The following is a 21,969-nucleotide window of genomic DNA, read 5'->3' on the forward strand; positions in this document are numbered from 1 at the left end:
TTACTACGGCTTTAAATCTTCTCAAACATATAAAGATGGCCTGAAATCCGTAATTAGTGTTTAGAGATGTCAGATACTGAGAAGAGTTTTAATCCTCCTCCTGTTGTTTTCTTATTTTTATAGAGTAATCTGTTTATTGTTTTCAGTCATAAACATGTTTTATTTTCTCTTATTTAGACAAGAAATCGTTTTGAAGGAACAAGGTCAGAAGTGGAAGAGCTCATGAACAAAATCAGGCGAAATCCCCAGGAACATAAAAGAGCAAATCAATTTACAATGGAAGGCTATCTTTATGTGCAGGAGAAAAGTAAGATGCTTGTTTACTTTCATGAAAGAGCTTTCTAACTTAAGAGCAGAGACTGCTCAGGAGGACTCAAGCATTTATCATACTTGGGAAACAAATGTTGAGATTTCTTTTCTTTTTTTAAGATTGTTTGACAAGAGAAGCCTAACCAGCTATCAGTCTGGGGACTAAGTTAGACAATTGTCATAGAACATCCACCTCCAAGAAAGAAGTCTCCTTCTTCTTTAATTATTTTTCAGTGACAGTTGGAAATGGATTAATGAACTGTTTGTGCTGCTTGTGTTTGTTTTTAAATATTTATATTGTTTTTATTATGTTTTAAATTGTACTTGAAATTTTAATGTCTATAAATGTGATCTGCCCTGAGCCTGCTGGTGCAGGGAGGGCGGAATACAAATTTAAACAATTAAATAAATTATCCAACTCCTGTATTTATAACTAGACAAGGTTCTTCAAGATCCTCAGCAGGCATGATTAAATCTGGCACAGGCATGTGTATTCATTTATTTTAAAAATTCAATTGGTTTTTAACGCGACCGGTTAGCTCTCAGTCAGTCAGTCAGTCAGTCAGTCAAGTAAACCAACTTTCAAGGGTTCTGGTGGCACTAACTCTCAACAATTTGGGAAAATACTGAAACAGTTAAACCAAAACAAGATTTGTATAGGAAAAATATACATTCAGGCATGTAAAATAAACCAAAGATCATTCTAATCCATACATTAACTTTGCTTAACTTTTGGCCGGTATCAGGCGCAGAGCAGGTGGCAATGCCTGCCTCCGTTCACCTGGCTCGGATCAGTAGCGGAGCGGGAGGCAATGCCTGCCCCCTTAACCCAGCCAGGATCAGTCACCGAGGAAGAGGCAATGCCCACTTGCCCATCCTCTCCTTTCTAGAGATGGACATGAACTACAAAAAACCTGAACCATGAGGTTTGTGGTTCGTGGCTTTTCACAAACCAGGAACCACGAACTGGGGCAACTTTATGAACCAGTTTGTGGTTTGTGGTTCGTGGGGTTTAAATGCCCCTTTCCAGTGGCTTAGCAGCGGCAGGGAAAGGAGCATTTGACAGTTTAAAGGGCCCTTTCCTGCCTTGCAAGTGGCTAGTCCCTTTAAACTATCATCTGGCAGGCAGCAGGGGGGATCCCACCTCGCCACCTGCAAGCTGATAGGCAGGGCCCTTTAAACTGCCCAAGCCGCAGCCCCAGCTCCACACTTACCTTGCCCTGTGGGCCCACGGCGTCGTCCCCCTCCTCCTACGAGGGATGGGAAGGCCATTTTTGGCTGTTTTCGGCTGCGGAGGAAGCCATTTGAGGGGAGGGAAGGCTGGTTTTGCCCTCCTTTGCTGCCCTGCGGGCCCACGCAATGGTGCAAGAGGCCAAAAATGGCTTTCCCACCCCTCACGAGAGGAGGGGGAGGATGCTGCAGGCCCACAAGGCAAGGTAAGTGTGGGGCTGAGGGCTGGGATTTGGGCAGTTTAAAGGGCCCTGCGGCTTGCAAGGATTTCCCCCCCCCCCACCTGCCAGCTGATAGTTTAAAGGAACCTGCCACTTGCAAGCCGCAGGAAAAGTTTATATGGCCATTCCCTTTGGGGAAATGGCCATTTAAACTGCCCCTTTACGACCCAAATGAACCAGTAGACCAGTTCATGGAAGTTCGTGGAAACAAACTACTACAAACCAGCCTGGTTCGTGCGTTTTTTTGGGTCGTAATTCGATTCGTGCCCATTTCTACCCCTTTCTAGAGCCTATTGTATTTTTTCCTACAATGAGCTTTGTTACTAGTGTAAAAATAAACCAAAGAGCATTCTAATCCATACATTATTTAGATGTAAAAGGGGAAACTATTTAAAGTTAAAGATCTGCCTCAGCCACCCTTTCAGGGCACTCCTCTGTACCCTACCTGGAAGAACGTAGATTTTACATTGTGGAATTGGTTTGTTGGACATACAAAACTTTTCTTGCATAATTTGCCTGGGACAAATTATGGCCTCAACCAGTCTCTTAGATTGCTAAAGATTGAACTAATAATATGCAAAGGTGAAAGAAAAAGTCATTTTTACATTAATATGATTATGGTTTTCATTGTAAGTGTTAGGGAAAAAATAGCTTGGGACAATGACTGATACTCAGTGGCAACTAATAAACTACAGACCATTAAAGTGTGAAAATTCATGGAGACAGCTTGTAAACCAAGAAAAAGTGGAGGAGAGGAGAAGGAAATAAGCCACTTTGGGTTCCCATTGGGGAGGAAGGCAGGGTTTAAATGAAATAAAAACAATAAATAGATATACAATTGTGAATTCAGGTATAACTCTGAGCTTCAGAATAGTAGCTGCATTCAGACAGGAGAGCAAATCATGGTTTGTCACTACAGCAATAGCCTTAGAAGTTCTTGGGCTTGTATGTTCCTCCTTCATCCACATCTCTTGTGGGTTAAGGAATTCAAGTCTTCTGTATTTCTGACAAGATATGGTTTGGTCTCTCTTGTTTACAAGTCAGGATTTCAAAACATGATTTAATCTTAGTTTGTAGGCAAAATCCCCCTATACTCTGGTTTTATTCTATCCATTTTGTACAGATATAAACTATGGTTTGTTGGGACTTGGGAATGAATCTTTCTGAGCTGCACACAAGGGGAAGGCAGAGGGTATATGTGGGAACCTGCATATTTTCAAGACTTGTTCTGGTAATAATAAACTATGATTTGTCATTTTGTCAGAATACAGACCATGATTGCATGGTTTATTTCCTCTCCATTATCTATCATCTTTGCTGATTTCTTTCCCCAGAAGCAAACACTTAATTTGAAGGCTTGTTTGCAGTATTTTTCTGCTAATGTTGAAAAACTAGGCAAAAGCAGTTTACAAACTAAACATAACAGAGATGTTTGGAAAATGGAGATATACACAGTGACATAGCCCAAATAATTCTAAAAACTTGTTGTTGAAGGACCTCCCCCATTTGGTTCCAGCTGGGTGAAGCATTACTGTATGTACAAAAAGGAGACCAAGAAGTTCACGATGATACCATATGAGCACAGGTCAGGTGGGAAAACTGTAAGTATGTTTCACATTTCAGTGTACTTCATACTCTGTATCTAAATGAAAGCATGCACTATAAGAGATGCTCTGTATCTCTTCTCGGTGCAATTCAGTTTTGTTTTAAGTATAATAGGTTAAAATAATGAAATGATAAAAAACTCAGGAACATTTTAGGAGGTTTTGTAGAGAGCAGATAACATGCTATCCCAAAATGTCCTTTTTATCTGTAGAATTTCTTTAACACCAAGGGGATTTAAAGTTTAATCGTAACTAGCCAGTGAGATGTAGAAAGTACATTTATCAGAAAAGTTTTATAAAAGTTGTAATATCTGAAACTTGGGATGCATTGTTGGCTTTTGGGAACAAAAGCCTCTTTAAGGATTGCATAGGCACCATAAATGATCTCTTCTCCGCCATTGTGCTTCAGCACACATTATTGCTAGCAAAGAAGCATCCTTCCATTTACATTGCCTTCTTTCTGGCAGCCTGTCCCTCTGTTTTCCAGTTCCTTTTTATATTCTTTTGGAGGGCCAGTGTGTTGTTTTAGCTAGAGTGAAAGACTATAATCAGGGCAACCTGCTCTGCCATGGAATCTCACTGGGTCACCTTGGGCCAGTCACAAACTCTCAGACTAACTTACCTCACAGGGTTTGTTGTGAGGAAAAAATGGAGGAGAGAAGAATGATATAAGCCATTTTGGGTCCCCATTGGGGAGAAAGGCAGGATATAAATGAAATAAAATAAAAACAAAATTCTATATGCTTGAAATACTTGTAAGAAATGTTTCAAGCATGTAAGAGATATGACAGTCTTTTTTGCATTTCACATTCATGGCTGTATTATTGAAAGATAGAGTGTATATGTGCTGCTGCTGAATATTATGTATAAAAAGCATATTCCATTTTGAGGATTCCACAATGCTATCAGATGAGTTTTTATTGGCCAGTAGCATGGCAGGAACAGGTAAACGTCCATGCACCTCAAAATAAAAAAATACAGTTTTAATAATACTCTACTTGATTTACAACTTGGTTTCCGTAGGTTACAATATTGTGTTCGCTGTTTTCACAAAATTAAATCTTTTTCAGGGCGAGGTGGAAGTTTTTCTCCTTAAATCCTGTACCAAAAGGAATACTGATACCATAGATAGGCGGTTCTGTTTTGACATGGAAGTAATAGACAGGTAAGTTGGTAGGTCAATATTATATTTTCATATAATGCATTTCACATTTAAGGTTAACAATGAAATGGCTTTCTACTTGAAAGTGATGACCTAACGTAACTAGTCAAAAAGATAATTTTTCAAAAGAAATATTTAAACTTTCTAAGGCCAAGAAGGATCAAAATCATATGCTAGGGTCATTGTTCCAGTTTTGTGTATTTAGTCTTCTGGAGGCTCTGTGCATGAAGCTGTAACAGCAGTCTGAATTAAACTATTCTTTGTGGGTTTTTAGATCAGCTATGCCCGTGACTGTACAAGCATGCTCAGAAGAGGACAGAAATCGGTGGCTGGAAGCTTTAGATGGAAAAGAAGCTGTAAGAATAGAACTATGTTATTTTTTTAAAAGACTATGATCTGTATTATTAGTTCCTGCCTTCCATTCTGTGGGGTTTTTCCACGTCTTCATTTGACTTCAGAGCAACAAAAAACTTGATTTACCTATTGCCAATACTGTAGCAGTTAATTGAATTATTTTTATTATTATTAAATATAAATAGCTTTTTAAGACAACTAGTTTATAATCAAGGGACCTGAAATATTAAAGAGCATTTAAGTGCAATAGGTAGTAATGCAAAACGGTGTATTCCATTTTTCATATACCAGCTTCTTCTGAGTAAACAGAACTAAGCAGAATTCTAGATGGAAGGGATCTTAGGTCCAGTCTTCAGCTCTCCTCTCCCAATTCACTCTCCTCACCATCCATGACGAGATAACACAGCCCAGACTTCAGCATAATATACAGTGAGGGGAAAAAACCCTTGTCAGCCAGTAGCTATGCATCATTACATTGTTGTCTGTTTTTTTTAGAGACCTAAAATTGCATACTGAAGGGACAGTGAGAACAAAACATCTATCTCAGTCACTGGCAAACTTAACCTGGTGTAAAATCATACTCAGTCAGATTCTGAACATGAACAAAATCTATTCTGTGAGTTATTCCTGAATTTAAAAAAAACGGAACTGTTCTGCTTGACCTAAAACAGGGCAGCAAACAAATTCAACAGAAAATATCAGGGCCAAAATTTAGCTTGTTACGGTTGAATTTATTTTGGGAAAGGATGGATTCCTAATTGGTAGGCAAGCCTAGCAGACAATGAGAAGAAAAGAAGAACCTAGCAGTGAAGAGAAGAACAGAACTCATGTAAAAGTCTTATATATAGGTGTGAAGGGGTACAAACAAGAAGATGCACATTATATAGATATATTTCATGGCTGACCAAAAATGGAAAGTTTCCCTTAATCTGTTGTTTATATATTAATTATTTTTGTGTTAATTATTTTTAAGCAGAATATATTGCTACTTTTTAAAAAAGCAAAAATTGGCTTCTTTGAATACACTTGCATTTTTATCTTTCTCTTTTTTGCTAGGTGGTATTAGCAAATTTGAACAGAGCTAATGCAAAAAGGGAAGGAAGTAAGTACTTGGGTTAAAATTGTGTTAATAATAAATATACTATTAAAAATCTCTTTTCAAAAACATTTCAGAGAGAATCATTGAGCTGAAGCCAACTATTGGTTCAGCTGCATGAGTGGAGACATACATTTGAATATCTGAAAACAAAATATTCCACCATATTTCTTAATTCCAATTAACTTCCCTACTTATGATAAATGTAACCAGAGGAAATAAAACACATACAAAGGGGATTTCCACATGTAGAAAGTATCTTTTGTTCAAGAAAGGTCTTTTTAACACCTTCATGCTCTGTGAGAAAAGTGACACAAAATCCAAAGGTATATTTTGCTTGTACAAGAATGTGTGCAGCCTTGGTGCTTTAGCACCTGTCCTTTGTGTCAGCATACTCTCTTGTGGAACAGTACTATTGACCGTTTCAATTCTTCTCATTGTTTTTTTGGATCCAGTGCAAAATGTATTAGAGAACCTTATCACTTTAATTATTTTAAAATGTGACTTAAAAGGAAAAAATCTTTAGTAAATTTAAGTAGATGAAATTTTGCATTCTTTGGAAAGCAGTGTTCTTGTCAGGAAACTGTAAAACATCACTGGACCTAAAAAAGTTCTGACTCTGTTTCTTCTCTTAGGTGCACAGTTGGATAAGATTGGGTTCGCTATTCTCAGAAAATGCATCAGTGCTGTTGAAACTCGAGGTAATGAATGACAGACCTTGTCAAGTGTTTCTTTTCATGTGGGCTCATCATGATTTGAGACAGGGAAATAAGAGGCTTTTCATCAAAGTGATTCCTGATTTAACAGAATATTTCTTTCTGCCTATATTGTATTTATGGTTGCTGGATTACAGCTTGGAGATTCACTTTTTGAATCCGCCAATGACGTGAGAAGCAAAATGGTAGTTGCTTTTGTATGTAATTCACCTGCTTCTCTCCCCTGCCAGCTGTGCAGTACGGTCCTAAACTTATTTACTCATAAATGCTTTTGAGCTCTCTGGGGTTTATTCCCTAGCACCTGGTATGCTATGCAAAAGACTGAGAAAGAAATAGAGACAGTGCTATAGGAGGAATTAGTAAAACTAAGTCTCTGGTTTGAACCAGGCAATTTTGTTTCATTTTGTGATTTTTGATAACATGACATGTTGCAGTGATTCTCCATATTATTTAGATGCTACCAGTATGAAAAGCATTTAAATGTACTGTACATACAAGATTAGAGTGCTGTAAAGTGCCACTTTATAGAAGCCCTTGCATTCATCCATCTTTTATATATGCACCATTCTAATTTGTGGTTATTTGCAGACTTCTGAACTTAAATGAGTCTTCTAATAGTTTTAAACCAGTTCTTGTATGTAGCAGGGAGATTTGCAGAAACTGTTTTAGAAAAAGATTGTTTTCTCTGTCTTCTGAAGACTCAATAAATCTAGGTGTGGTTAGCTGTATGGTTAAAATTGGTATTGATTTCTTTGAGCATATGTAATAACAGGGAGTGCATGGGGAAAAATTATACCCTTCAGACATCCTAGTGGGTAAAAAACTATGACCTTAGAATGACTACGTAATTGTCTTGCACTTTTGGAGTTCATATTTCGAAACCAAGTTATACTAAAAACCATAACGGACAGATGCCTCTGCAAAGTCCTTGTCTCGATCTCAGGTTTTTATCTTTCAGTTTCAGTGGATGTGAGGTTAGTGTGGGTGGAAAGAGGGCTGTCTAGCGTAGGAGGAAACTGAGAATAGTCTTGTCATGTTGAAGAAAAGTCTGGTACGTAAAATAAAAAAGAAGATATTGAACATAACTTATCAATAGCTGAATAACTTTCTCAGTTTCTTGTTACTTGGATCCTAAAACAGAAGGCTGTACATTGAGCTTAGTTTTTTTAAAAAAATCATGGCATTAGAGATCTCATTTCTACATTACTGTAATTAAAATGATTAAGTGATTAGTGATTAAATAGACAGGTGTCTTTTAAGCTTGATAGGACAATGAATGAAAGTATCAGTAACAAGTAAAAATCATCTGTCATGAGCATCTAATGTTATTGAGAAGCTTTTGTGGATAATGTTGTGGAAGCCCTGAATAAGATAGTTATCTGTCAAGCTTTTTTACATGTGCTAAATGTTCATTTGTTCATCAGGGCCAAACTAGACATACAGGTTTTTAATGAATTGGGTTCAGGTTCTCCACAGCCACCTAACAGCTGTGGGGAAAGGGCTGTTAACACATGAGAGGCCAAACAGACTCAGAACACTGCCACAGAGGGAGGGTGGCGGAAGAAAGGCTCCTGACTTTCCCCCAAGCTGTTTTTGCATGCTAAAATAGCATGGGAGGGTTATTTCCCCATTTTTGCTGCCAGGGAACCTGGACCCAGCTCTTTAAAAACCTTAAAAGGCTAATTTGGCCCTCAGTACGGTGCTATTGTTAGCCAGCAGTCCATTTTTAAACACATAAGAATCTGTAAAACTATATCCTGCACAGGTTCAACCAACTGCCTGTTGGTTGGTCAGACTGCTGGGATGAAGGCATTTTTATTTAGGATTGCTTTTAATTAACTTTGTTTGTTGGTGGTCCTAAACTGTGTTTTAACTGTGTTTTATTATTACTATTTATATTGTAAACTTCTTTGAGTTCCTGGTAGGTAGAAAGGCAGCTAATAAATGTTTTAAATAAATAAATAAAATAAGCCCAGCTTGCCATCAGGCATTCAGGGAGCATCTTTCTTGATTTTATTTTCATCTTCCTATCTGAATTGCTGGCTAGAGCTCAACCCAGTTATTTTGTTATGGAACAAAGGCGGGAAACATATGGCTTGGCTTGGTTTAAAATTGGGCATGGGGTGCATTCTCAACAATATCTGCTGAGCACAGGAGGCCCTATTTGATACCTTGCCTGATATGGAAATGCAGCATTCTTTCTACTTTTAAACATATATTCAGCTTTCAGCATTTTGTTTAAATGTTCACTGGTCTATTCTGCAATCCCAGATACTCAATTTGTACTGTGGACCTACAGTGAAATCCTAAGCAGAATTACTCCAATGGGCGTAGACTGGAGTAACTCTTCTTAAGATTGCTTTCCGAGTTTATTTTCAGGGTGAAGGCATAATCTTTATTTACTTGGGGCATTCTTACTTCCATTTTTCTCTGATTGACTGACCTGAAGTAGATTAAAGTGATATTAAAAATTAATATAAAATCACAAAAGCAGTCTAAGCTTACTTTGGAAGACTGCAAGAACAATTCAGCAAACTACAACAGCCTACAGAAAAGTTAGTTATCCACAGCAAAACTCCTGGGCCGTCGTCACACGGGCGTTTATTCCGTCAAATTTCCATTATGTGGCACTATTGTTCCTATCGGCGCCATGACGCAATCTTTTGTCAAATACCGTCTCCTCCCGCTTCGAGTTGTTCACACTGTAGCGCTCTGTGCCGTCATTTTGAACGGGCACAGAAAAAACTCCTCCCCCCTTTTTAAAAATTTTTTTCCCGCTTTATTGCGTTATAACGACATTACATCGTTATAACCAAACGTTAGCCCAACCCCAAAAGAGCAGGATAGGTTGGCCAAGTTTTCCCGCCCTGGAAGCAGCTTGAACATTGGCTAAGATTGTTTTTCTTCCTAATTTGAACATCCATAAATATACTCTTGTTCTGAGAAAAACCCCTGTCTGACGTGATCCCCATCGCCGAAGACTCAATCATGGCTCCACCGAGTGAACTTGTAGTTCTGGTGGCCCAACTGGTTGTTTTGATGGTTCAGAGCACATTCACTCTGTGCCATGCACACCTGCGATCCCTCCGTCGGAGGCGAAGGGCAGCGGAAAGACTTTTTCGGTCTATGCTGCTCGAGCAGCATAGAAAGAACACTCTTTCATTGCTTTGTATTTTTATAATATTATGACGTTATAGCGATATAAGGACGTTTTTTTTAAAAAAAAAAAGGAGCTCGCTGCAGGAGAGCGCGAAAGGGCGTCTGGGATAACGGGTCAAGATAAGAAAGGGAAAATTCCGTCATTATGGGATAGAAATCGATACCGGATGGTCACACGGAAGCAGATTATAGCGCGAAAATTGAGACCAGAGGAGAAATCTCAGACTCGCAACAGTGCCAGAATAAGGTGGGAATTTTGCGGTAGATTGCGCAATTTTCGCGCTAATTTTAAGCCCGTGTGACGACGGCCCTGAACAATTCTGTTTGCCTAGTTTCTGGAATATTTTTGACAGACTCAGAGAGGCCATTCCATAGTAGTGGCTGTCTTGACAGCCCTCTGAAGGGAATGACAAGTAGGCATTGGCTTGAGGAGTGAAGTTGCTGCTTATGAAGTTAAGGGGAAAGGTAGTCCTACACATATGTCAGTTCTAGGCTATGCTGGTCTTGTGTGCTTTTTCTTCACATTTTAAAAAATAAATAATTGGCTGGTTGGACTTTTTCTTTTTTAAAGGTTAAGTAATTGAGAGTGCTTGGTTGCTGATTGAAGACTTGAGAGTAGTGCTTGATTGCAGATTGAAGTATGTGTAAACCAAATGAAAACTGGAAGATGGATGCTTGAGAGGCTGACTAGTATATGGTACCATAGCCAGTTTGGTGTAGTGATTAAGAGCGGTGGGTGTTAAGTTGTCCTGAAGGGCGGTATATAAATCGAATGTTATTATTATTAATATATTTATATGTCACTGTACCATAAAATCTCTGTTCTGCCCCTGATGTAGACAACTGTGGCAACAGATATAACTGCAACAGTAGATCAGAACTCAAGGAAGAGAAGAAGAGCAATGCAATTGCTTTTAAGAGACATATTAGCACTATCTAAGACAGAACAGCAACTTTCCTAAGGTTCCTTTATGATTTATGCTACGTTGGAACATGTTGAATAATAGAAATGATAAAGGATTATGTAACCAGAACACTGTTTATATGACTTGAATTTTCCTGCACTCAGTAACAGTTATATATGTGGCATGAGTGGTAGTATACATTTTTCTTTAATCTTTTAGGAATTGTTTCACTCTGCAAAATGTCTGAGGGATTTATATCTTTTTTACATTTTGTTGTAATAGTTGCTTGCTGCAAAGATAGATGGCAGCAGCGAGTTGTGCTTCTAGGGGAAGACTATTTCTGTTTTACTAGTGAGAAAATAGGAAATTTCCATATGGGGGAAAGCAAAAAACAATGCCTGACACATTGTGCAAATATGTGTGATTTTTAAGAAAGTAAGTTATAAAAAACTTTTAAAATATGGTTATTACAAAACTGTTAAAGGCTTATGCAAGTCATATAAGCATTTCCACCTTCAAAATGTGTTAGTGAATGTGCCCACCCTTCAGTGATAGCCATTGGTGACAATACATTACAGCTGTTCCATCGTGTCCATGAAATAGTATTTTGATCTACTAAAAGAATATTTGACTATTCTTCTGTAGGACTTTGGGGCATGAAAAGTGATGTATTGTTAAAGCTGCCTAGCTATATTGCACTCTCAGTCTTAGATGACCCAGTTTAAGCCTTTAATATAAGGACACAGAGTCTTCTTAGTTCAGAAGCATGAGGTAAGAAATGATTCCTACAATAGGTCTGTACCTCTTGTTTTCCCTGAGGAGAATTGTGTGTAGTATCAGTCAAATAAATATAGGATTACATCATTTTATGGTCCGGTTCCTCTGTCTTGACATAGGGACTTTTAGAGGATCAATCTTTTCATGATGTGAAGCTCTATACTGAGAACTTCACCTTCTAAGATTCTCTCTGCCACTTTATAGATACTGACAGATGAGTAGACCTAGTAAAAATCATGACATTCCTGCAAACTGGAGATGGAGAGGAAAGTTAGCTAGTCAGCTGCCTTTGTTATTGTAATGCTATGTGATCTGCTGAGACTGTACTGATTTTTTAACAACTTTATTCTATTTGCTGCTAAAGATTTTTATATTTTTTCAACAGTACTGTTTACTTGTGAGTGAGACCAGCTTGGAACCCAGGAAAGGTTTCTTATGGCTTTGCCAGGTTTAGAAAGAGGCTCCTCAGGGATCTAGGCATTGGAACCAGAACTACACTTTGCTCCTGAAGCGTTTAGTCTAAGGGGGGCAAGTTGTCACAATGGGGTCTAAAAAGCCTGCCTTAGGAGCTAATACTAGCATAAGTATTGGCTGACTCCAAGTCAGATTCTTAAAGGATCTTTTGACAAAGGACAAAGGCTTCTGAGCATTTCTAGAAAACAGCACTAACACTAGGATATACAAAAGCAAAAGTTTAACTAACATCTTCAGTCAGAGTCATATCAAGCACACCGATAGCACCAAATACTTGAATGCCTACAAATATTCCTAACAACCACATATTTATACAATGTATGCAACTCAAGAGAAAAGATTAGACAGAAGAAGAATGGGGAAACCAGATGGCAGGATCTTGAGGGGAGAAGTTTGGGGAGATTCCAAAGCCTATAACTGAAACTGAACTGCACGGACTGAGAGGTTTGGAGTTCCGAAGGGGAGGTGCTTGCCCAAGTCAGAATGGGGGTGGGGGCACACAGGTAGCTCAGAAGCATCTTCCTAAAATTCCTCAATTGTTTGAGAGGAAGTATTGTTATAGAATGGATCATTAAATGATCATGGTACCTTAAGAATTCAGGATTACGTACAACACTGTTGATTGTACATTTCCCATAGTCACTTTGAAATTATTTTGCCTACATGTATGCACCTCAAAGCAATTCATGTGTTCCTGTGTGCACGCTCTCTCTCTCTCTCGTACTGCCCATAAGGCTATTGCCTTAAGCAGAAATTAAAATAGGAAGAACCTTACTCGATATCATGTCTCTGATGTTTAATTATTGCCCCTATATATTTTGCTGCAGAAAGAGTAATATAATCGATGTATTGTCGAAGGCTTTCACGGCCGGAGAACGATGGTTGTTGTGGGTTTTCCGGGCTGTATTGCCGTGGTCTTGGCATTGTAGTTCCTGACGTTTCGCCAGCAGCTGTGGCTGGCATCTTCAGAGGTGTAGCACCAAAAGACAGAGATCTCTCAGTGTCACAGTGTGGAAAAGATGTAGGTCATTTGTATCTACTCAGGAGGGGTGGGGTTGAGCTGAGTCATCCTGTAAGAGTTTCCCAGGGTGTGGAATGCTAATGGTGGGAGGCTTCACTGTATCCTGAGGAGGTTCTTTTGCATATGGATTGGTACTTGATGTGCTAATCTTCTCTGCAGGGCTATTGTCGGGGATAGAATGTTTTGTTAGCCTGGTGTTTTTCAGAACTGGAAACCATGCTCTGTTCATTCTTAAGGTTTCTTCATTCCTGTTGAAGTTTTGCTTATGTTTGTGAATTTCAATGGCTTCCCTGTGCAGTCTGACAAAGTAGTTGGAAGTGTTGTCCAGTATTTTGGTGTCCTGGAATAAAATACTGTGCCCTGTTTGAGTTAGGCTATGTTCAGCCACTGCTGATTTTTCAGGTTGTCCAAGTCTGCAGTGTCTTTCATGTTCTTTTATTCTTGTCTGGATGCTACGCTTTGTGGTCCCGATATAAACTTGTCCACAGCTGCAGGGTATACGGTATACTCCTGCAGAGGTGAGGGGGTCTCTACTGTCTTTTGCTGATCGTAGCATCTGTTGTATTTTTCGGGTGGGTCTGAATACTGCTTGAAGGTTATGCTTTTTCATAAGCTTTCCCATCTGATCAGTAATTCCTTTGATATATGGCAAAAACACTTTTCCTGTAGGAGACTGTTTTTCCTTGGTTGTTTGATTCATCCTGGGTTTGATTGCTCTTCGGATTTCATTTCTGGAGTAGCCATTTGCCTGAAGTGCGTGGTTTAGATGATTAATTTCCTCATTGAGAAAGTGCGGCTCACATATCCGTCTTGCACGATCCACTAATGTTTTCATTATGCCTCTTTTCTGTCGGGGGTGGTGATTGGAGTTTTTGCGTAAGTACCGATCAGTGTGAGTTGGTTTCCTGTAGACCTTGTGACCTAACTGAAAGTTTGCTTTGCGGATGACCAAGGTATCCAGGAATGGGAGTTTTCCCTCGATTTCTTTCGCCATTGTGAATTGTATGTTCAGGTGGATGTTGTTGAGATGATTCAAAAACCCCATCAATTCTTCCTCCCCATGGCTCCAAATGATAAATGTATCATCCACAAACCGGAACCATACACTAGGTTTGTGGGGTGCTGATTCTAGAGCTGTTTTTTCAAAATGTTCCATGTAGAAGTTTGCTATAACTGGGCTGAGTGGGCTCCCCATGGCCACCCCATCCATCTGTTCATAGAATTCGTTGTCCCATTGGAAGTAACTGGTTGTCAGACAATGGTGGAATAAGGCTGTTACATCCTCTGGGAAAATCTGATTAATAAGTGCAATAGCGTCTTTTACTGGAACCTTGGTAAACAAGGATACAACATCAAAACTGACAAGAATGTCTTGTGGATTGAGTTTCAAAGAACTGATTTTGTTGATGAAATCTGCTGAATCTTTGATGTAAGACGAGGTTTTCCCGATGTGGTCCTGCAGGAGATCTGCCAGATGTCTAGCTAATTCATATGTCGGTGAACCAATGGCACTCACAATGGGTCGGAGTGGGACTGAATCCTTGTTGTATCCCTGTTTACCAAGGTTCCAGTAAAAGACACTATTGCACTTATTAATCAGATTTTCCCAGAGGATGTAACAGCCTTATTCCACCATTGTCTGACAACCAGTTACTTCCAATGGGACAACGAATTCTATGAACAGATGGATGGGGTGGCTATGGGGAGCCCACTCAGCCCAGTTATAGCAAACTTCTACATGGAACATTTTGAAAAAACAGCTCTAGAATCAGCACCCCACAAACCTAGTGTATGGTTCCGGTTTGTGGATGATACATTTATCATTTGGAGCCATGGGGAGGAAGAATTGATGGGGTTTTTGAATCATCTCAACAACATCCACCTGAACATACAATTCACAATGGCAAAAGAAATCGAGGGAAAACTCCCATTCCTGGATACCTTGGTCATCCGCAAAGCAAACTTTCAGTTAGGTCACAAGGTCTAAAGGAAACCAACTCACACTGATCGGTACTTACACAAAAACTCCAATCACCACCCCCAACAGAAAAGAGGCATAATGAAAACATTAGTGGATCGTGCAAGACGGATATGTGAGCCGCACTTTCTCAATGAGGAAATTAATCATCTAAACCACGCACTTCAGGCAAATGGCTACTCCAGAAATGAAATCCGAAGAGCAATCAAACCCAGGATGAATCAAACAACCAAGGAAAAACAGTCTCCTACAGGAAAAGTGTTTTTGCCATATATCAAAGGAATTACTGATCAGATGGGAAAGCTTATGAAAAAGCATAACCTTCAAGCAGTATTCAGACCCACCTGAAAAATACAACAGATGCTACGATCAGCAAAAGACAGTAGAGACCCTCTCACCTCTGCAGGAGTATACCGTATACCCTGCAGCTGTGGACAAGTTTACATCGGGACCACAAAGCGTAGCATCCAGACAAGAATAAAAGAACATGAAAGACACTGCAGACTTGGACAACCTGAAAAATCAGCAGTGGCTGAACATAGCCTAACTCAAACAGGGCACAGTATCTTATTCCAGGACACCAAAATACTGGACAACACTTCCAACTACTTTGTCAGACTGCACAGGGAAGCCATTGAAATTCACAAACATAAGCAAAACTTCAACAGGAAAGAAGAAACCTTAAGAATGAACAGAGCATGGTTTCCAGTTCTGAAAAACACCAGGCTAACAAAACATTCTATCCCCGACAATAGCCCTGCAGAGAAGATTAGCACATCAAGTACCAATCCATATGCAAAAGAACCTCCTCAGGATACAGTGAAGCCTCCCGCCATTAGCATTCCACACCCTGGGAAACTCTTACAGGATGACTCAGCTCAACCCCACCCCTCCTGAGTAGATACAAATGACCTACATCTTTTCCACACTGTGACACTGAGAGATCTCTGTCTTTTGGTGCTACACCTCTGAAGATGCCAGCCACAGCTGCTGGCGAAACGTCAGGAACTACAATGCCCAGACCACGGCAATACAGCCCGGAAAACCCACAACAACCATAGTAATAGAATCATTTGTATCCGATAATAACCACTAGAGATATGCACAGACTGGGAAAAAAATGAACCATGCGGTTTGTGGTTTGTCGCATTTCATGAATCACAAACTTTCATGAACCTGTTGTTTGGTTCATGAAAATGTCACTTTTGGGTCAGCAGAAGGTCACTTCTGGGTCAGCAGAAGGTCTGCAGAAAGTCTATCTCTTGTTGCCTAGGAAACTGATTGATCGGCACCAGGTTGTTTGCAGTGACGAACTGAAAAACGAACCAAAAAAACCAGACTAAAGTTCATGGCGATTCATCAGAAATGGCCTCTGACGAACCACTGGTTCATGAACCACGAACCGGCCTGGTTTGAACCGAACTTTGGTTCGTATTTCAGTTTGTGCGCATCTCTGGTAGCCACGTCATCTAGGCTGTCATATTAGGTAGTTCCATATTTTTAAATAGAGAGATGATTAAGCTAGCCCTCAACTCATTAGTAATGCAGAAAAGGATATAGAAAAATTAAGTTTTACATTAGCTTAAAACTATTACCATTTTTCTTACTTTAGAGGTTTGCAACAAAGGTGTAACAGTAAAAAGGGTGAAACAATGGGATGACTTAGGCCTGGAGGAAAAGGCTTCTATTTGTATTCATGCCTTCTCAAGTGTTTCAATAGATATGTGCATTCTAGATGATAAGAATATTACTCAAAGCAGGCAAATAAAAAAAAACCCAGGAGGTTGATCTTTTGCAATTCCCTAAAGTCCTCTGCCACATTCCTTACATTCTAACACTATAGCATTCTTTTTTTACAGATGCTATGAATCTAGCCTTGAGACTGATTATGAAGTGCTTTTAAAATTTGCCTTTTATTCAGTTTGTGCTTTTGTTTTCCTATCAGGTATAAATGACCAAGGATTATACAGAGTTGTGGGGGTGAGTTCAAGGGTCCAGAGACTGCTGAATTTGTTGATGGGTATGCTTCTTTTTTTATATTCCCATTTACCTTGCCACATTTAGTTTCCTGATTGTTGTACACATTTAAGTTCTTATAATAGCAGTAGATGACTGGGGAAGGCAATGGCAAACCACCCCATAACAAAAAGTCTGCTAAGAAAACGTCGTGATGTGACGTCCCCTCATGGGGCAGTAATGACTCGGTGCTTGCATAGGGGACTACCTTTACCTTTTTTACCTAATAGCAGCTGGAGAGGACCTTTGATTATGAATATAAAGATAGTGTGGTATAGAAGTTAGAGTGCCAGATTAACAGAGCAGTCCTAAGAGGAGGTTACTCCAGTATAAGCCCACTGAAATCAATGGGCTTAGACTTGAGTAACCCTGCTTAGGATCGCACTGTAAGTTTTGGAACACATGGGTTGAACTTGTCCTCTGTCAAGGAATTTCCCTGGATAACCCTGGGCTAGTCACTCTTTATCAGCCTAACATATTTCACAGAGTGATCATTGTGATGATAACCTTGAGGAGGGTAAAACAATGTTATAAGCTTCTTTATGTCACCACTGGGAAGAAAAGCAGAGTATAAATTTCTGATTAATTACCTGTACTTGATAGCATTTAGTTTTTCACCTCTATCATGTTAGAGTAAATTGGCATATTTTTTGGAAAAAATCAAAGGTAGTGCATAAATTATCTTTACATGGGCTGATTCCACACACGTTGGATAATGCACTTTCAATGCACTTTATCAATCATTTGAGGTGGACTTTTTGTTCCACACACAAAAAAATCCGTTCCAAATGATCTATAAAGAGGATTGGAAGTGCATTATCCAATGTGTGCGGAATCACTCATAGTCGGAATAGTTTTTAAATAGTGTAAATTGTAGCTTCGTATATGGAGAACATACATAGGTTATGAAGTGAAGCAAACTTTTCTCCTGCCTTTCATTGAATAAATAACTCACCAGATTAAACCTCTGGGCTGGATTTTGTTGCATGTCTATTTATTGGACACATTTTATAGGCTAATACCCCATCATATTTTATGGGTAGTAATGCTGCGAGCATTACCACCCCCACCCTCCCAGTTACATCGATTAAATTCTTAACCTGCCTGCCCTACATGCAGCAGTTAGGGTTGCAGTTTTTCCAGATTTCTTATCCAGGGCATTTGACAGTACATGCAGTCAGATGAACCCACTGGGATTTTTTTTTTCATATTCTCAAGTCTCCCAGGCCTGTCACTTGACAGCAGCATGGGTCTGATTCTCAAGGATTCATTGATATTCAGAGAAGCTACTTTGCAACAGGCTTCTCTCCAGAACCATGCATGCTCCATCTGTGCTGATAACACAGTGTTCTTTGGCAGAGAAAACTAGAGGAAACCAGCAAGTGAATTCATTTCATTACCCCAGACATTACGTGAATGGCAGAGCACTTTTATTTTGTATGCTGCTATCAGTTCCTTGCCACCTGTATGCCTCTCTTTTAACAGGCTGTCTCTTCAAGAGTTATGATAGGACATAAGTTTTGAGAGCTTATATGCTGTGCGATGTCATTTTGTTATTAGGATCTTACTAAATATTCATTTGCTTGATATCTATAATCACCAGGGGTTTTTTTCTGGGAAAAGGGGTGGTGGAACTCAGTGGGTTGGCCTCGGAGAAAATGGTCACATGGCTGGTGGGCCCGCCCCCTGATCTCCAGACAGAGGGGAGTTTAGATTGCCCTCCGCGCCACCAAGTGGCGTGGAGGGCAATCTAAACTCCCCTCTGTCTGGAGATCAGGGGGCGGGCCCACCAGCCATGTGACCATTTTCAAGAGGTTCCAGAACTCCGTTCCCCCGCGTTCCTGCTGAAAAAAAGCCCTGATAATCACTGTTAGTAATTCTTAGGTATCCATGTACAGCCCTCTGTATCTTGAAGAATCCTGTTATTGATGAAATATTTAGGAAGTAAAAACAAAGACTGATCAAACTGAGATAAAACAGATGAGGTCAACTGTACTGGAATTCAAAGTTATTACACAGAATTAAATTAACAATTGTAGCAAAGAAAGAACTTGATGTATTTTGAAATATCAACAAAACAAATTCTTGCTTTGTTCAAACAGTTAATTATTTATTATATCTACAAGGTTAATCCTTAATGCATGTGGACTCAGATCTGGCCAGAGAGATTAAATTGATGTAGAATCTTTTCTAGAGCCTCAGCTATAGTCCGCAGCTATTCTGTCTCTTAAAAGGGAACAGCCAAAATTGACTGTTTTAGGTATTTTCATATCTGGCTGAAAGAAAGTTGCACCGATCTAGTTGTATGTCTCTAAAAGTAGTCTCCTCTTAACCCTTCCAATAAGTATGCATTTAGGTAGGATTTTTTTTAATTTAGTTTTTGTGTTATGTGATCTTCCAGGGGGAATGTAATCCTATCCAGAACAGTTGAGACATGTTCCAGAATCAGTTTGTTCCCCATCCACAGCCCTCCCATCATGTCTGAATTGTTTCAACTTATTTACTTTCAATTAGTCATTTGCTGTCTGTACAAACTGGTTCAGCACTTCTGCTTCCCTCTTAGATATAGTTAGGGGTGTGCGCTTCAGGAATCTGATTCAGGGAAAATACCCGAATCGGTCCCGATCCGGAAAGCTTCGGGATTTCCGAATCGAAAATCCTGAAGAAAAGCTTTCCGAAGCATTTGTAATGCTTCAGGAAGCTTCGGGGGGGCCGAGGGTTTAGGTTTAAAGGGCCCTCTCGCAAAGCGGCAGGGCCCTTTAAACGTAACCATACCCTCCCACCCTTTCCTCCCCACCCCCACTTACCTGGCACCAGCTGGAGGAGGCCTTCCTTCCCTGACAGCCAGCCGTGGCGGCGGGAGGGAAGGCCCTCTCTGCCGGCCAACCATGCCGGCACAGCACTGGCAGGAGGGAAGGCCCTCTCTGCTGGCCAGCCACACCGGCACAGTGCCGGCAGGAGGGAAGGCCCTTTCTGCCAGCCAGCCGCGCCGGCCACGGTGGCAGCAGGAGGGAAGGCCCTCTCTGCCCACAGCTGTGCTGGCCGCGGCGGCAGCAGGGAAAGCCCTGGATGCACAAGGTAAGTGGGGTGGGTGTGGGTGGGTGGGTTTAAGGGTGGGGGAGGGAGTTTAAGGGTGGGGGCGGCCTCCCCCCTCCCTGTCACTTCAGTATGCTCCAAATCTTCACGGAGCATACCAAAGCGACTTAGAAATCCAAACCCAAAGCGGCATGCCGCTTCGGATTTCTGGGTTTATTATGAATCTTTTTCTCGCTTCATGTAAACCCCAAGTGGGAAACCCGAATATTTTCAGGTTGCACACCCCTAGATATAGATGGAAAAGAATTTGCCCTCTTGGAAGGTGCAAAACCTGCATCATGCTGATCCTCCCAAGCCCATTGTAGTCAGGGAGCAACCTGTGCAGTTTCTATGCCGTTACCTGGTCTGAATCCATACTGAAAAGGTGGATTATTATGTACATTAATACATACATTAATATGATATGCAAATATAACTGATTTGTTTGTAAGACAGTGTGAAAATTACTTGTGTCCTTTGAGCTCAAGAAATATATTGTGGTCTTTATTGCTAAGAATCTGCCTATGCCTGTCACAGATGATACTGAAATTTAAGCTCTTGTTTCTTCCCAGAAAGGAAATAAGTTTGGTTTCTGAGATACATGGAGGATGAATTCTGGGAACCCAATTTACAGAGGATCATGCTGAACTTTTAATGTCCTGGGGCCATTTACTATTTACATATGATCCCTGCAATGAGCGTATGGTTGTGCTGTCATGTTTGTGCACTGCTTGTTGAATATTGTCAGAAAGTCAAAAATGATCTCCATGTGATGGGAGGATTGTGAAGATCTCACACATTTTATTGGTGGCATTAGGTTGCCATTTCAAACATTTATTTGCTTAAAGTCATGATTCATAAACAGAACCTTGTTTATCTGACTTTCTAGAAATGTACTGTGCTAACTAGAGAGTCAATATGATGTAAATAAATGAATTTTGAACCTGAACTGGAACAGTATTATCAATATCAATGAAAATATATTCCTAAATCCCCTAGATTTTAGTGAGTTTTCAGAAGTACCAACGCACTGAATACAACAGAGTCAGACCTGATTTCAAATCCCAGCTCAGAGATATAGCCCACTTGACTCTTTGGCCAATTCATGATCTTTCACCCTAATCTACCTCATAGTGGTGTTATAGTGATAAAACTGACTAATACCATACACTCTGCCTCAAAGTTTTTAAAGGAAAGCAGGACACAAATGTAATAAACAAGTAATACCAAACCCTTTATTTATCTTTCATGTGATTGTGCAGAATTCTAGAAGTCCATGAATTCAATGTTAAACATGTTGATCCTGTCTTAATCTTACTTAATGGCCTCTTGAACAAGGAATTCTTTGAGTTTAAAAAAGTGTGTTGCCTTATGAGTGCTGCTGTCAGCCTGTGAAAATCCAGAGAGGGGACAACTTAGTATATTTTTTCTATATTACAGTTATTCCATGATAGCATTGAGGCCTTATTTCAGTAGCAAGATACACACCAAATCTGAGAGGTGGTGAAATTAAGAGTTCCTTCTCCTACATGTCCTACCCAGTAGTCTAGATTAGAGATGGGCACGAACTGGGAAAAAAGGAACCATGTGGTTCGTGGTTCGTCAAATTTCATGAACCATGAACTTTCACGAACCTGCCTCCTCGGTTCGCGAACTGGTTCATTTAGTTCGTGAAAACGTCACATCCAGGTCAGAAAACTGTCACTTCCGGGTCAGCAGAAGGTCACTTCCGAGTCAGCAGAAGGTCTGCAGGAAGTCCATCTCTTGTTGCCTAGGAAACTTGTTATGACCTGTACTTTCTTTGGGGTAGATTTTTCTTTTAATCATCCCCTTACACCCTCTGGGTAGTTTGCTACCACCAGGAATATATTA

The 21,969-nt window shown here is 40.1% G+C and overlaps 1 protein-coding gene across 2 annotated transcripts in view; it reads left to right on the forward strand.

Moving 5' to 3' along the window:
- ARHGAP10 (Rho GTPase activating protein 10) overlaps positions 1 to 21,969 on the forward strand; it is a 204,992-nt gene that overhangs the window by 61,268 nt on the left and 121,755 nt on the right. For both annotated transcript variants that reach the window (XR_008597748.1, XM_054990139.1), the window contains exons 8-14: positions 178 to 307; positions 3,255 to 3,361; positions 4,435 to 4,529; positions 4,801 to 4,882; positions 5,937 to 5,982; positions 6,612 to 6,677; positions 16,952 to 17,026. Coding sequence is in view for 1 of the 2 variants with exons in the window: in XM_054990139.1 (XP_054846114.1) it covers positions 178 to 307; positions 3,255 to 3,361; positions 4,435 to 4,529; positions 4,801 to 4,882; positions 5,937 to 5,982; positions 6,612 to 6,677; positions 16,952 to 17,026 (601 nt within the window). In the remaining variant the exon portion in view is untranslated. The remainder of the gene's footprint in view (positions 1 to 177; positions 308 to 3,254; positions 3,362 to 4,434; positions 4,530 to 4,800; positions 4,883 to 5,936; positions 5,983 to 6,611; positions 6,678 to 16,951; positions 17,027 to 21,969) is intronic.

Source organism: Eublepharis macularius, chromosome 10, assembly GCF_028583425.1.
Source record: "Eublepharis macularius isolate TG4126 chromosome 10, MPM_Emac_v1.0, whole genome shotgun sequence".
In the NCBI taxonomy this organism is placed as follows: Eukaryota; Metazoa; Chordata; class Lepidosauria; order Squamata; family Eublepharidae; genus Eublepharis; species Eublepharis macularius.